At 39.8% G+C, this 17,004-nt stretch overlaps 1 protein-coding gene across 6 annotated transcripts in view; it reads right to left on the bottom strand.

The window, feature by feature from the left end:
- Positions 1-6,713: 6,713 nt before the first annotated feature.
- kcnip4a (potassium voltage-gated channel interacting protein 4a) overlaps positions 6,714-17,004 on the bottom strand; it is a 207,706-nt gene continuing 197,415 nt past the window's right edge. For all 6 annotated transcript variants that reach the window (XM_059538785.1, XM_059538743.1, XM_059538751.1 and 3 more), the window contains 6 exons: positions 12,827-12,896; positions 10,495-10,565; positions 9,122-9,229; positions 8,470-8,574; positions 7,108-7,170; positions 6,714-6,908 (listed from right to left, as the gene is read on the bottom strand). In XM_059538785.1, coding sequence (XP_059394768.1) covers positions 6,861-6,908; positions 7,108-7,170; positions 8,470-8,574; positions 9,122-9,229; positions 10,495-10,565; positions 12,827-12,896 — 465 coding nt within the window. In that variant the 3' untranslated portion in view covers positions 6,714-6,860. The remainder of the gene's footprint in view (positions 6,909-7,107; positions 7,171-8,469; positions 8,575-9,121; positions 9,230-10,494; positions 10,566-12,826; positions 12,897-17,004) is intronic.

A 17,004-nucleotide genomic window follows, 5' to 3' on the forward strand; every position in this document is an offset into this window, starting at 1 on the left:
AGCCCATGTGATTCAAAAGGCAGAATATGGGAACAATATTTGATCTAAATATTGACCGTTCTTTTTTGTGGTGTGCTATTGTGTGAAATTACTTCTCCAATTTTAATCCATAAATCATGTTGTCAGCCACATTGTGCTGTATCTTATGTCCACTATGTGGCGATGTTGTAGAGTTGATGTTGTAAATTTTTACTTTTGGTGAACTACATTTATTATTATGAACTGCCCACAATTACAAAATATTCTATATGTAAAGTAATTTTTAATAAATAGCTTTTTAATTAACATAGGCAATAAATATGTTGTGGGGTAATAAGTTGGAACATCCTGAAATCAACTCTAGTCGCTATAAAACAGGTTTAAAGGGACGGTTCACCCAAAAATAAAAATGCTGTCATCATTTACTTAGCTTTCACTTGTTCCAAACCTGTACAAGTTTCTTGCTCCTGTTAAGCACAAAATAAGATATTTTGAAGAATGATGGTAACCAAACAGTGGACTTCCATAGTAATGGAAATCAAACAAACAATGGAAGTCAATGGCTACCGTCAAACTTTTGGTTACCAACATTCTTCAAAATATCTTCTTTTGTGTTAAACAGAAAAAAGAAATTCATACAGGTTTGGAACAGGTGAAAGGTAAGAAAATGATGACAGAATTTTTATTTTTGGGGTGAACTAGCTCTTTAAGTGATGCTTTGAAAGACATTTCTTTGAAATTAACAGAGCTCCTTTGCAGACACACAAATATTGATGGTCAAAACCTCCAAATGAAAAAGTCTTGGTTACGTATGTAACCCTCGTTCCCTGAAGGAGGGAATGGAGACGTTACGAATGGGATCTCGTCCGAGAGCCCAATCACCTTCGAGTGGTACAAAACGAACCAATGGTACACAAAGTACCTTGGTCTGCGGGATTTGCATTGCGAGCTCCACCCCGCAGAGCGGGTATATAAGGAGCAACGTGAGCAACTCGCATTCAAGTCTTCGCTGAGGAGCCGAGCCAGTGACCCGGCCGTTCAACGGAACAGCAATGTGGCAAGGGGACGTAACGTCTCCGTTCCCTCCTTCAGGGAACGAGGGTTACATACGTAACCAAGACGTTCCCTTTCAGTCGGTCACGTTCGACGTTATGAATGGGGTCCCTTACAAAATGCCACATGGCTGTCTTCCAGCGACCCGTGTGAGTGATAGCACCCTGTCGCGAGGCCAGCACGAGTGAGGGCTCATAACTTACACAGAATACACTGGGTAGCATATTCCAGCTGGACGTATGCTAGCAGGCTGCCTGCCTGTGGGAGGACTTACAGAAGGCAGGTATCCACCCAGGTGGTGATACATAAGAACTCTGAGGTACCCAGCCTGCAGGTTGGAAGTTTCAAAGACAGAGCTGGCAAGGGGCTTGCCAAGGGAAAGACACATGCTGCGGAGAGACTTACTGTGGACATACACACATGGGATTGCCCAGAAAGGGGAATCACACCACATGGAGGCACCTAGTCCCACACAGGGCTGACCAAGGGGCATGTACACAAGTGTTGGACATTAACAGTGCTGGAGGAACCCAGGGTTCTGACTGAGGAACTCACCTGAGGGGAATAGTGCACGCATCCAGTCCGCGGAGTGGAATGGCGCAGCAAGCGGATTGACAACGAGCAGGTCCTTACTGGCCCGAAGGGGCAAGTACCCGGGAGGACACGGGCTCTACACGGAGATTATAAAATCTCGCGAATGTGTTAGGTGTCGCCCAGCCCGCAGCTCTACAGATGTCTGTTAGCGAGGCACCATGCGCCAGCGCCCAGGAGGAAGCTACACTCCTAGTTGAGTGAGCTCTCACCACTGCGAGGGCCCAAGAGGGGACTTGCTTAGGGCGAGGCGGATTGAGCCTCCTTGCTCCTCTCAGGAACCTGATGATCAGATCGTGTCTCCCCAGAGACTTACCTTCAACAGGGTCATGGTGAGCCGAATGGCGGCCACATAGACCTTGAGGGTGGAAGGAGACAGCCTTCGTTCCAACCCCTCCTGAAGAAAGGAAAGCACTGACCCAATCGGACATTTCCAGGGGTCCTCACGCCGTGAAGAACACCAAGTGACGAAGAGGTTCCACTTCAAAGCATAGGCGTGTCTGGTGGACATGGCTCTAGCTGAAGTGATGGTAGCTACCACCTGTGGTGGCAAGGTACCTAAACCTTCCGTGACCCGTCCAGGACCCACACATGTAGGTTCCACAGATCGGGACGTGAGTGCCAGAGGGTGCCCCGTCTCTGAGAAAGAAGGTCGTTCCTCAGAGGAGTACGAGTTCGGGGAACCAGTTCCGGCCAGGCCAAAAAGGCGCAACCATGAGGACCTGTGTTCGTAAGCTGCGCGAACATGGCGACCGAGTCTATTTTCATACCGAGAAAAGAGATCCTCTGCACAGGGGAGAGCTTGCTCTTTTCCTAGTTGACCTGAAGACCCAGTCGGGCAAGGTGTCTGAGCACCAGATCCCTGCGCTCGCACAACCGCTCTCGAGAGTGAGCTAGGATCATACCTCGTTCCCTGAGAGGAGGCGGGGCTCCCTCCGCGACCTTCGTAAAGAAGCGGGGAGACAGGGCCAACCCGAATGGGAGAACCTTCTACTGATATGCTTGCCCCTCGAAAGCAAACCGAAGAAACGGTTTGTGTCGAGGAAGAATGGAAACATGAAAGTACGCGTCCTTCATGTCGATCGCTGCAAACCAATCCATCGGACGAATACATTCAAAAATGCGCTTAGGCGTTAGCATCTTGAACGGGAGTCTGTGCAGAGCTCGGTTCAAGGCACGCAAGTCCAGGATTGGCCGTAACCCACCTGTCTTCTTGGGTACTATAAAGTAGGGGCTGTAAAAGCTGGACTTCATGTCGGCTGGAGGGACCGGCTCTATTGCGCCCTTTGCCAGCAGGGTCACGACCTCCGCGTGCATGACAGGGGCATCTTTGCCTACCATCAGCGCATGGACACCCCGAAACCTGGGGGGACGCCGGGCGAACTGAATCGCGTAGCTGAGCCTGAGCGTCCGGATTAGAGCCAGCGGGAAGGCCTGTGGAGCTCTAGCCAGGCTCCCAGGAACCAAACCAGCGGGGTCAAGGGGACTACAGGCGTACCCACAGTGGGGCAGCGTGGTGGAGCAGACAGCCCCGGCATGGGAGGCATAGCCTCCCTTAGCGGGGGCGGAGTGCGGGCACTCGTCTGACTCCAAGTAGCAAAGAGGGCATGAGAAGGCGAATCATTCTTGAGCCAGCTTTGCATGGAAACTGGCAAGGGGTGAGGAGAACGAGAGCGGCGAGGAAGCACGTCGCCAACTGTCGTTCGTGGCCTCTTGGGACCCGGAGGTAGAGGAAACAGCTCTTTTAGTGAAGGTTTGGGTACCACCGGCCACAGGGCCAGTGGCGGAACAAAAAGAAAACGAGAACAAAGGATTCTCCCCCAGCCCTCCTCCGGGAGAAGGAGTGGTCCTGCTACCATCTCCTGATGAGCTGACGTCTCCAACTCCGGGCCTTCTGCGGCCATCTCCTCGCTGCGGCCGGGGTGAAGGCTGCTGCTGTGGCCGAGCAGGAGTGGAGGAGGCCGCAGGGGGGCGCCCTCGGCGACGAGCAGGCTGAGGCTGCTGCGCCGGCAGCGGAGTGGAGGCAGCAGTGGGCCGCCGGGGCAGGATGTGTCTGATGGCCTCAGACTGCTTCTGGGCGGCAGAGAACTGCTGGGCAAAGCTCTCTACCGCGTCGCCGAAGAGGCCATCCTGGGAGACCGGGGAGCTGAGAAGCTGAGCCCGATCAGACTCCCTCATGTCTGCCAGGTTCAGCCATAGGTGGCGCTCCTGGACCACCAAAGTGGACATCACCTGACCCAAGGAGCGCGCAGTGACCATCATCGCCCGGAAAGCGAGGTCAGTAGCAGTGCGCGCCTCTTGCAAAACCCCTGGGTCAGCACTGCCCTCGTGTAGCTGACGGAGCAGCTTGGCCTGATAGACCTGAAGTGAGGCCATGGCATGCAGGGCAGAAGCGGCCTGGCCCGCAGCTCTGTAAGCCTTGGCCACAAGCGTGGATGAGAACTTACAGGCCTTGGAGGGCAGCTTAAAGGTGCCTTCCATGAACTGGTTACTTCCTGGTGCACTTCCGGGAAGAAAGGAACCAGAGGTGGGTGCTGGCGAGCCGCATGAGCAGCCCCCAGGAACCAATCATCCAGCCTCGAGCGCTCGGGACAGGGTGGAGGATTCCACTCAAGCCCGATGCTCTCCGCTGCCCTTGAAAGCATGGCCGTCAGCTCGGGATCAGACTCGGACAATGCTGGCACTCCCGAGGGAGGCAACGCAGCCGAATCCTCATCTCCCGACGACTCAAGCCCGCCTTGTGATGCGGCGATCGACATTCGGTCCTCTTCGCGAGCCTCGAATGAGATGTCAGGAGCCTGAGAGGGTCCAGCAAATTCATCCGGAAACTCGACCTGCTGCGACGTATGAGAGGGGGGTGTGGCCCGAGGAGGTTGGCTCGTCAGGGAAGCCCACACAGTAACCCTCAGATCACCCTGGCCACCAGCCGATGAAAGCCCTCTTATGAGAAGAAGAGCTAGAACGGGGTGTGGCAGAGGGGACTCTATACCTTTTATGGTAATCGAGTCTCGATCTCAACGCCGAGATGGTCATGTCCCCTCAATGAGAACATGAGCCATCCACGAACGCAGTCTCAGCGTGCTGGAAGCCCAGACATGTGACACAACGATCGTGGCCGTCACGAGGAGCGATGTATCGACAGCACCCAGAAACACACGGGCGAAATGACATCTTTAAAAAGATGCAAATCGGCCCGTATCTCTTTTGTGAAAGAAATTTGCTCTTTCAGAGGTGTTGAAGCGATCAGGGGAACGTGGGAGCTGTCGCAGGAAACCCAAACGAACCGCTGAATCGCGCCGTCACACCAACACCAGTGACTCTTGCTTGTAGCACTCCGGTGAAAGCAGCACATGATGTGCTCGGCTCCGAAGCGAAATCTTGAATGCGAGTTGCTCGAGTTGCTCCTTATATACCCCCTCTGCGGGGCGGAGCTCGCGATGTAAATCCCGCAGACCAAGGTACTTTGTGTACCATTGGCTCGTTTTGTACCACTTGAAGGTGATTGGGCTCTCGGGCGAGATCCCATTCGTAACGTCGAACGTGACCGACTGAAAGGGAACAATACTGTATGGCTACAGACTGCCTGATGTGCTTAGTTAGCACAATAAATAAACCCACACAGTTAGATGCTTTGAGAACAGTGATATAGTGTTGGAAACATGTAAACATAATGTGACATTTCTCACAAGGACATTATAATTAAGATACTTATAAGCAGCATTACTTGTAACAGTGTTTTACTAAGACAAATACAACATGTGTGCTTTGATTTGCAACCTGTAGCTTCCAAATCTATAATATAGCATCTTGATCTAGTTGGCAAATGATTTGAAAAAAATAAAAAATAAAATCTATTTTAAATATTATTTAGAAACCGTTCATCTTAATCTTTATTTGACATTCCATCTGTTTTGGCTGGACCCGCTGTTGCAGCTAAGAACAATCTTGAATGATTCTGTGGAAATGTAAAGGCTGCAGAGTGACAGGTTTGTACTTGAATGAAAGAAGTATGAATTATTACTAATTGTGCTTAAAAACGGAAACAGTTGATATCCCACAAATTTGTGTCATGTGGTTAGTTTTAATTGTCACACTGTTTATGACATATTACTAACTTATAATAAAACATTTTGGATGAATAATATAGAGTTGGAAACATGTAGCATTACATCACTTGCTCAGCAATGGATCCTCTGCAGTGAATGGGTGAGATGCACAGAATGAGAGTCCAAACAGGTGATAAAAACATCACAATAATTCACAAGTAATGCACACCACTCCAGTCCATCAATAAATGTCTTGTGAAGCAAAAAGCTGCATGTTTATTTCACCATTATTAATAAGATGTTTTTAACTTTAAACTGTTACTTCTGGTAAAAATTAATATCCTCTATCCATAATATTATTAGAAATCTGCACAGATCAAGTACCTTTTACAACTGAAAACAGTCCAAATCAGATCTAAAGAAATACAGACAGCAGGGGATAGACCTTTAAACGGGAGGATTAAGACATAATTATTATGGATTATGGACTCGTATTTTGACCATAAGCAACAGTTGAAAGTTAAAATGCCTAAATGGTGCAGCTCCTTTAACAAACACGCAGCTTTTTATTTAACAACACATTAACTGATGGACTGGAATGGTGTGGATTACCTGGGATTATTGTGATGTTTTCATCAGCTGTTTGAACTCTCAATCTGACGGCACCCATTCACTGCAGACGATCCACTGGTGAGCAAGTGATGCAATGCTTAATTTCTCCAAATCTGATTCAATAAAAAAACAAGCTCTACAACTCAGATGGCCTGAGTTTGAGTACATTTTGAGCAAATTATCATTTTTGGGTGAACTATTCCTTTAACTAAGTTAAGTAAATTGTACATCAAATATTCCTTGTAAACCATTGCAATCTAAGATTGGATTTATGCACAGAAATTCATTCTGTTTGTGTTTATGGGCCAATGTATGAAATGTTACTTTAAGATGTACAATGGCTTCTAGTTATTTAAAAATAATTGGAGAAAAAGATGACTTAAAATAAAGATAAATATATATATTTGTTTACAGGTATATGACAAGAAATGCAAAAATAATTTTTCTTTAATATTCAGTTCATTTTGGTTTATGGGTAAAGCACTGCTAGTAATCAGATGTGTATCAACGAGGACATCGGGTTTGTGGAGTATAAAGGTGGTTATGTGAGCTGGCCCGCCAACAGAGTCCATTCAGATGTTAAATGACGTTCTCAAAAAGCTGCATTGATCTCATGATGTTCTCGTCCTGTAGGGAACAAACAGACACAGGTGAACACTTTAATAACAGCTCACCTGTGGAGACTAATGGACTGTCTTCAGGACGACATTCTGCCGCAGGCTCAATGAACATTATGTAAGGGGCTTTTCACATAAAATCATATCGTAAATGTTTTCAAGTAAGACATTCATGCAGAACACCACATTCAGAACAAAAATAGACTTACGTTTTGACAGCAGTCTATAAATTCATCTATTGTGACCACTCCATCCCTGTTTTTGTCCATTTTCTGTCAGGACACAAAAGGGGTCAAAAGGTCAGTGTGTTCATTTGAGTCTGCTCTATTCATTTAGCTTTAGACATTTTTCTTGCTTAGAATTACATTTAGACATTGAATCCCCACGATAAAATCAACAGAAACCAGATCTGTACGATCACTGCTTTACCAATGAACCAAAGTGCTGTGTCTGGAATTCATTGTTTTTTAAACTTTTTTAATCACCCTTTTTAATGGAAGACCATTTCCACCACATAAAGGGGGGAAAACATGCTATGGTAAATGATAATTATGACATTAAAATTCATAAATATGAAATAATAATAATTATGGGATAAAAGGTCAAAATGATGACAAAAATCATAATTTTATGTCATAATGACTTAGTATCTCATAAGTAAAACTTTTATCTCATAATTAGTAAACATACCATTTATAAATCCTTAGACTAAAATTTACAATAATTTTTTTACTTTTTACTGTTTAATAACTTTTATCATATTTGTGACTTAGTATTGGACATAAATAATGTGACATTTTTTGTCAAAACGCAAAAAGGCTCTAAAGGTCAATGTGCTTTAGAAATTTTTTCTTGCTTAGAAGTACATCTAGACAATCTCTATAATAATATCAGCAAAAAACCTAAAACGGTAGGATCCTGGTGATATATAACATGACATTAATGGGAACATTCTGGAAATGGATTTGTTTTACCAGTGAATTAAGTTTTTCACCATTTTTATTCACTTTTTTATGGAAGCCCATTTTCGCCACATAAGAGGAAAAATTTCGCGTTGGTAAATTATGACATTAAAAGTCATAAATATGATGTAAAATCTAAATTATGAGATGCTCAGTCACAATGAGAAAATAAGTTGAAATCATGACATTAAAAGTCAAAATTATGACAAAGTGAATAATAATTAGTCATAATTAGTATCTCATAATTTCAACTTTTATCTCATAATTAGGCCTTTGTATCTCATTATCAACTCCTTTCACTAACATTTACAATGATTTTGAGTTTTAATTTCATATTTATGACTTAGTATGTCAAGACACAAACAGGCTCAAAAGGTCAGTGTGTTCATTTAAGATCGCTCTATTTGCTGTAGCTTTAGAAATTGCTTAGAATTACATCAAGACAACCTCTATAACAGCATCAGTAGAAACTAAATCTAGGGTCCTGCTGATAAATAACATGACATAGATGGGAACATTCTCAAAGTGTACTGGCTTTACCAATGTCCTATCTAGCAATTTTTTATACGAAGAACAATCATTACCAAATAAATTAGATGCCAATCTCACCTGGAAAAATATCTCCACATGCTGCCGTGGAGTTTCCTCTTTAAGGATGGGATATGTGCATTTCCCCATCATGTCATAGATGGACTTTATGATGTCTAACATTTCCTGTAAAACCCAAACAATAGACAGGCATGTTAGTACTTTATATGATCGCTTGTCATGCAAGTTATTTTCTGGTAAGACTTTACAATAAGGTTTATTAATATGTTAACATTCGGTAATGCATTTGGTATCATGAACTGATGATGATTTTTTTCCCACCCACATTTATTAATATTGTATAAATGTATTACTAGTGTCTAATTTTAACTTGGAAAGTTACAAATCATTAGTTTACTGTACTGTATGTAGAAATTTTAAAGTTGTAATTAAGACATGAATATACAATTTTATCTTATTAATCGATTTGATTTGATTGACTTGGTAGTTCTCATAATTTTGACCTTTTTTATATTTTTCAACTGTTCAATTATTACTATACCATTGTCCATTATTAACTTAAAACTGTATTAGCTAATATGGAAATGAACACTAAACAAGAATATTAAATGTTCATCATTCGTTGTTAGTTCACGTCACCTATACAATGAAATTCATTTAATGCAGTGCTCATTATTATAAAGTATAAAGTGTCATATTCTTCAAGTATTACCTCTTTTGTTATATATCCATCTTTATTAATATCATACAGGTTAAATGCCCAGTTAAGCTTCTCCTGAATGGTGCCCCTTAAGAGAATGGAAAGACCCATCACAAAATCCTGCAATGCAAATAAAGACATTGAGAAATCAGTCAGAGCAAACAGAATATTTTTGCATAAAAACATAAATCTGTAATTTACAGCTAGAACATAAATTACTATTATTCTGCTACACAAAAATGCTTCATTTCACACGATGATATGATACCTCAATTTATTTTAATGGTTGTTTTATGGATCTCACTAATCCAGTATACATGCAAAGTACATACGTGAATGGAAAGAAATGTCTTTAATAACCATTTTCCAAATAATGAGAGAAATTCTTTCAAACTGAACTTTTCACATGAGCACTCAAGGTTTTTAATTACCAGATATGACAAAATATGCCTTAGCGGGAGCTAAATGGCTACAGGACAAGCCAAACTTTAACAAGACGAGGATATTCTCGTTTAGTTTAATTACTGTATCGCTGGGGACCAGCGATGCTTGTTTATTGCCAAAGAATGAAATTCTTGCTGTGTGCAAATTGAAGGTTCAGTGGTAGTTAAAATGTTTTCTAATGTCTCTGTAAAACACATACTGCACAATATTCTGTCAGTCAAGACATTTATTCAATGACGGTTAAGGATTTTAAGGCAAAATAAATGGGAAATGGGAGTATTTTAAAGTCATTCATTCATTCAGTTTTGATAAAATCCCATTTCTGCCACATAAAAAAAAAATAATTCTTCTGTAAGTCATAATTCTGAGATAGTAATTCACAATTATGACATAAATGCATACATTTTGTCATCATTTTCAATTAGTATCTCAAAATTTGAGTGCATCACATAATTTAACACACTATCCCAGAATTTTTACTTTTGTCACAATTATGACTTTCTATCTTATAATTATGACTCGATTATGAGATAAAAAGATGAAATTTTGAGATAATTGAAATGACGCAATAAAAAGTCAGTTTTTTCATAATTATGAATTTGCATCTCAATTTAAACTTTTATCTCATACTTTTAAAACTTGACTGAGTATCACATATTTATAACTTAGTATGTCATAATTCCTATGTCATTTTTGACTAGTTTATTTTAAAGGGTCCTTTACTTAATCTGAAACAAATTATTTCACATTTTATTTCAATCTATTTTATATGTTACTTCATTAGTCTTTCAGTTAAAACTGCATGCATTATACCTTATAGTGTCCATATCTAAATATCAAACTGCAATTCAGTGTCAACACAGTAATATTAAGTTCACTACTATGTCATGCGTGTATCTGAGAGATCATCTTCAGAATGCTCTGTTAGTATTATTACTTACCTCAAAACTGACAGAACCATTGTGATCTGTGTCGAATGCATTGAACAGAAAATGTGCATACGTTGATGCATCTGAAAAATAAAACAGGAAACTGCTCAGCTTCAATCACAGCAATGCCATTACCTCATCCCATAGCTTATTCTGTTCAACATCAAAGAGGATGCATAAGCTTGCACAAGCTATGATCCATTATACTATTAATAATGCAAGCAGTGTGTGTATGTGAATGGGCTGGAAATGAGCAGGGCCACATGAGACAGATTTGTCACAAACCCCGAGAAATGATGTAGAGAAGCTCAAATACATAATTATAAAACTACTCATTTGACTTTGCAGTGGCACAAATCATGTGACTCAAAAGAGAAGAGAATCACTACAACAGCCTTTTCCACTGGGAGACCTCCATTCAGATCAGTAGTGTGTGTTGTTCTGCCGAAATGATGAGGAAAACTTTCCTGTTTTTTTTTTTTTTTTTTTTTTTTTTTTTTTTTAGTTCTATAAATTAATGTTCCATTTCTATTTGGTGTTATACACCAAACGTATGTTTCTGGGTTAAAGACACAAAATCATGCTTTGGTAAGCCAAAGTTACGATACAGTCATACATATGAGATATATATGAGATATAAATGAGGCCTAATTAATAATTATGAGATAAAAAGTCAATATTATTAGAAAGTCAAAATGATGACAGTTTTTGTGATAATTTTGATGAATCTCCTAATTTGGACTTTCGGGTCACCATTATTTTCGGTTCTTCACAGTTTTAAATATGAACATCAAAATTATGAGATACTAAGTAGAAATGATAACATAAAAAGTAGATTCATAATTTTATGAGCTTAATGTTACACTGTCAGACATGCAAAAGAAATATAATGTATCTCTTGCTCTGGCTACTGTGTATAGACCACCAGGGCCGTATACAGAATTCTTAAAAGAATTTGCAGATTTCCTCTCAGACCTTCTGGTTACAGTTGATAAAGCGCTAATCATGGGAGATTTTAATATTCACATTGATAATACAAATGATGCATTAGGACTTGCGTTTACTGACCTAATAAACTCTTTTGGAGTCAAGCAAAATGTCATCGGGCCCACTCATCGTTTTAATCATACACTAGATTTAATTAGATCACATGGAATCGATCCTACTGATATAGATATCGTACCTCAAAGTGATGATGTTACAGACCATTTCCTTGTATCGTGCATGCTGCATATCACTCTTAAATTGTGACTGCAGTTGCATCTGATCAAATGCACATTCTTATTCTTTTGCTTGGGTTAAACGAATTCATTTTACTTTGTTGGAACAGCAGCTATGCTAATGATGTCTCTATTTGTTTCTATGTTTTGCCACAGGATTTACTTCCCGTGGTAACTAGAATTTGCACAAGCTCCAGTCTGGATCCAGAACACCTGAGAAGAGATGATGCTGACCCTCAGAGGACCACAGATGATTCTAACCCTGAATCAACAAACAGAACTAACAAATATTGCTACAAGTGTGACTGCATCATATAATAATCGCTGTTAATAATGTTCATCGTCTGGCTGACTACGTCTTGTATTAATTTTTCTGAAAAATCCTGTCATACGTGCACAAACTGACAGCCACCACTTATAAGCTCCTACTAAATATTGTAGAAACGTAATTTTCTGTAAAGTTGCTTTGTAATGATTTGTACTGTAAAAAGCGCTATACAAATAAACTTGAATTGAATTATCAGTATTTTAATTTGGACTTTTGTGTCATTATTATGGCTTTTTAGTTTTTCACAGTTTTCAATTATGGAAGCCCATTTCCACCACAAAAGAAAAATGTTTTGTTGAATCATAATTATGAAAGATAAAATTATGAGATAATAAAGCATAAGTGTAGGATAATACTCAAAATTTTGAGATAGTGGAAATTATATCTTGAAAAATAGACTTTTTTTTGTCAGAAATATCTGCATATGAAACAAATGTAACTTTTTAGGTCATGATTATGCAGGACTTTGCTGGAAATTATACTATATTACTGAAAACACTTTTTAGTCACCACAAGCAAGTTTTTCCAATAAGCCTGTTTTGCAAAAAAAAAAATTCCAATAATACAGTATGTTTTGTTAAATAACAATAATAATAAAAGTATGTTTTGTCAGGTAAACTAAAATGGTAAGTTTTAAATTAACTGTCTTATTCAAGTTTAAAGTATAATAACATTAAATCAACCTGACTGCAACAGCTTACACCAACAAAATATTATAAAGTGTTGGATCAGGTTGTATTAAAAATGCTATACAGTATAACTGTAAAAGAGAATATATGACTTTAGATCCACTCACCTCCCTGTGGGAAAAACTGAGCGTAAATTTCCTTAAATGTGTCTTCGTTGACCACACCACTGGGGCATTCCTGAAAAACACAGATACAGACATTTCCATTACAACATTATTGAGATGTTATTGAGGAGTGATTTCACCAGGAGAATCATTATGAGCATGAACATCCAAATAGGAAATGGCACCATTGCTGAGCAATAAACACATTGTCCATTCTCATTCTAATGTGCATCATAAATAGAAATGTGTAGCGGCAGGCAAACACATTGAGCTCGAAGTGCATTTGCAGCATTGAGCATAATCTCACAAGACTCTCCTTCATTTCAAATAAACGAGCTCAGAGAGATTGCAAGTGCTTGTTGGACTTTTAACTTTTTTTTCCAGTGTTGTAGGATCACAATTCTTTACTATAGTATCACTCATCACTAGACCTCATATATGATTTCTCACACATTGAAGTCTGCATGTTGTATCACTAATAACTTGTGAGGAATGTGCACGCTAAATGCTTGAATATGCATCTGATTTTACATAATGACTTGCACTAAAAATGAAGCTTTGAAAATCAGATCGACCTTCTCAAGATGACCAATATTTTCATGCTTGTCTGATGAAACGATCGCAGACGTTTTGGTTAACACATTTAACTCATAAACACATTTATGAGTGGCTCTTCAGAAATGATACTTTCAAGCCTGAGAAGGAATTATGAGACACCAGCAATTAGTATTCTTGATAAGGGAGCTGCAAGACGTCTGGTGAAGATAAATCATAAAATTGTGTATTTTATTTTTAATTTCTGAAATTTTTGCAGATATAAAAGATGCCCATTATTGCTTTTATTTAAATATCACTAAAGCAGTGACAGTCTGACAGATAAAGTGATTACAGACTGAACTTTATAAGACCCGTTATTTAGCAAACCTTCATTAGGCAGTTCCAATATTACTCATGTGCTCCCCTCAAAATGATAAACCAGTTAAAATAAAGTGAAATCACATTTTTAACAAAGCATCTCCGCTGACGACAGAAACAAAAGCAATAAAAGGAATTAATGTTGCGGTCTCGCAGAAGATGCCACCACTTTCTGATTCAAACTGTTAGATGTATTGTTTTAATTCACGTTTGTACCAAAAAAAAACTGAGAACTGTAATGTTCTTTAACTAGTTTGTGCAAAGCCCAACACTATATTCTGACAGCTTGTTAACATTCAGCTTTATATGAAGAAACAGATCAGTAGAGTAGCAGCAAAGTAGCAAGGTATTCATCCCTCCAGTTGCAATTTAAAGTGAGCAATAGAGGTGTCATTTTTGTTGACATAATCTGTGCTATTATATGATGAAGACCAAACATCCCACGGCACAAAATAAAGTCCATTCTGATGTTTATGCCTTAGCATAATTAACTGTCTTTATACCTGAAACTTGTGCATGATATCTTTTTAAAAAACATACAAACATTCTGCGCTTCCATAGATCGTATAATAAAAGAAATCTGTCCATACTACACTCCAGCAATGATAAACACATAACTCTGTATGTCATATGAAGGATCTCAACAAATGAACAATCCAAAATTATAATAGCTGGAACAGTGTCATTTGGACCCCAGGAATATTGCTTGAATACTATTTCAAGCAAGGTATAGGTGCAGAAAATTGCTTAGACATCTTTAGTTTACATACCCAGGAAGAGAGATTTTTATTTTTATTTGTATTTTATTTTTTATCACCAGAAGTGACTAAATAATCAAAATCATCTACTTTTGTATGTGTGTGTGTGTGTGTGCTGCTGTATAGATGGATTTTAAAATACATTTGCACTCATGAAGAATTTTTCATTTTTTTATTTATTTTTTGACAAAGCTGTGCATTACCATGCATGAAATGTATTTTCACTATGACAATTCACTTTTCTCTGTCACTTCTACGATGGGATTCATTTCCCTGTTTTTTTTCCAGGCCTGGAAAGCCACATTTTGAAAATGGCCTGATATTTTTACAACCCGAATTCCGGAAAAGTTGGGACGTTTTTTAAATTTTAATAAAATGAAAACTAAAGGAATTTCAAATCACATGAGCCAATATTTTATTCACAATAGAACATAGATAACGTAGCAAATGTTTAAACTGAGAAATTTTACACTTTTATCCACTTAATTAGCTCATTTAAAATTTAATGCCTGCTACAGGTCTCAAAAAAGTTGGCACGGGGGCAACAAATGGCTAAAAAAGCAAGCAGTTTTGAAAAGATTCAGCTGGGAGAACATCTAGTGATTAATTAAGTTAATAGATATCAGGTCTGTAACATGATTAGCTATAAAAGCTTTGTCTTAGAGAAGCAGAGTCTCTCAGAAGTAAAGATGGGCAGAGGCTCTCCAATCTGTGAAAGACTGCGTAAAAAAATTTGAGGAAAACTTTAAAAACAATGTTCCTCAACGTCAAATTGCAAAGGCTTTGCAAATCTCATCATCTACAGTGTATAACATCATCAAAAGATTCAGAGAAACTGGAGAAATCTCTGTGCGTAAGGGACAAGGCCGGAGACCTTTATTGGATGCCTGTGGTCTTCGGGCTCTCAGACGACACTGCATCACTCATCGGCATGATTGTGTCAATGACATTACTAAATGGGCCCAGGAATAGTTTCAGAAACCACTGTCGGTAAACACAATCCGCCGTGCCATCAGCAGATGCCAACTAAAGCTCTATCATGCAAAAAGGAAGCCATATGTGAACATGGTCCAGAAGCGCCGTCGTGTCCTGTGGGCCAAGGCTCATTTAAAATGGACAATTTCAAAGTGGAATAGTGTTTTATGGTCAGACGAGTCCAAATTTGACATTCTTGTTGGAAATCACGGACGCCGTGTCCTCCGGGCTAAAGAGGAGGGAGACCTTCCAGCATGTTATCAGCGTTCAGTTCAAAAGCCAGCATCTCTGATGGTATGGGGGTGCATAAGTGCATACGGTATGGGCAGCTTGCATGTTTTGGAAGGCTCTGTGAATGCTGAAAGGTATATAAAGGTTTTAGAGCAACATATGCTTCCCTCCAAACAACGTCTATTTCAGGGAAGGCCTTGTTTATTTCAGCAGGACAATGCAAAACCACATACTGCAGCTATAACAACAGCATGGCTTCGTCGTAGAAGAGTCCGGGTGCTAACCTGGCCTGCCTGCAGTCCAGATCTTTCACCTATAAAAAAACAATTGGCGCATCATTAAACGAAAAATACGTCAAAGACGACCACGAACTCTTCAGCAGCTGGAAATCTATATAAGGCAAGAATTGGACCAAATTCCAACAGCAAAACTCCAGCAACTCATAGCCTCAATGCCCAGACGTCTTCAAACTGTTTTGAAAAGAAAAGGAGATGCTACACCATGATAAACATGCCCCGTCCCAACTATTTTGAGACCTGTAGCAGAAATCAAAATAGAAATGAGCTCATGTTGTGCATAAAATTGTAAACTTTCTCAGTTTAAACATTTGCTACGTTATCTGTGTTCTATTGTGAATAAAATATTGGCTCATGTGATTTGAAAGTCTTTTAGTTTTCATTTTATTAAAATTTAAAAAACGTCCCAACTTTTCCGGAATTCGGGTTGTAAGTTTCTCATGGAAATAATAAAAGACTGACCTTTAAACTAATCTGTTAAAAATGTTGTGGAAAACACATTGCATGTTTGTACCTGACGTAATGAACCGTCCGTCTGCAGGGCAAAATAATCGACTTTTATAAAGTGGCCACATGTACCAGTACATGGCAAAACTCTGAGCAATAAAATGACATGAAAATCAAATAATCACAAAGCAGCCTCTGGCGTTCAGAGCCAGATATGAAACCTCATTACAGTATTCCCTTTGCTGTGTATTGAGAGGAGGACTGAGAGGTGCTATGCTGAGCTGGGAAAACCGGGAATTTTTGATACAAGCACAGCACAGGAGGGATTCATTCTTACCTTCTTTAATAAAAGACACCGTACAACTGTCTGTCACACTCTCAGAATAGCTTGAATCTGTTGGCCTGAATTCAGTCAGGGCATATGTCTTCGGTATACAGTATAACATTATATATTCAGTATACGGTATACAGATGGATGGACTGGAGTGGCGTGGATTGCTTGTGCATTATTGTGATGTTTTTAGCAGATGTTTAGACTCATTCTGATGGCACCCATTCA

The sequence above is a fragment of the Carassius carassius genome, chromosome 3 (assembly GCF_963082965.1).
Source record: "Carassius carassius chromosome 3, fCarCar2.1, whole genome shotgun sequence".
Classification (NCBI taxonomy): domain Eukaryota; kingdom Metazoa; phylum Chordata; class Actinopteri; order Cypriniformes; family Cyprinidae; genus Carassius; species Carassius carassius.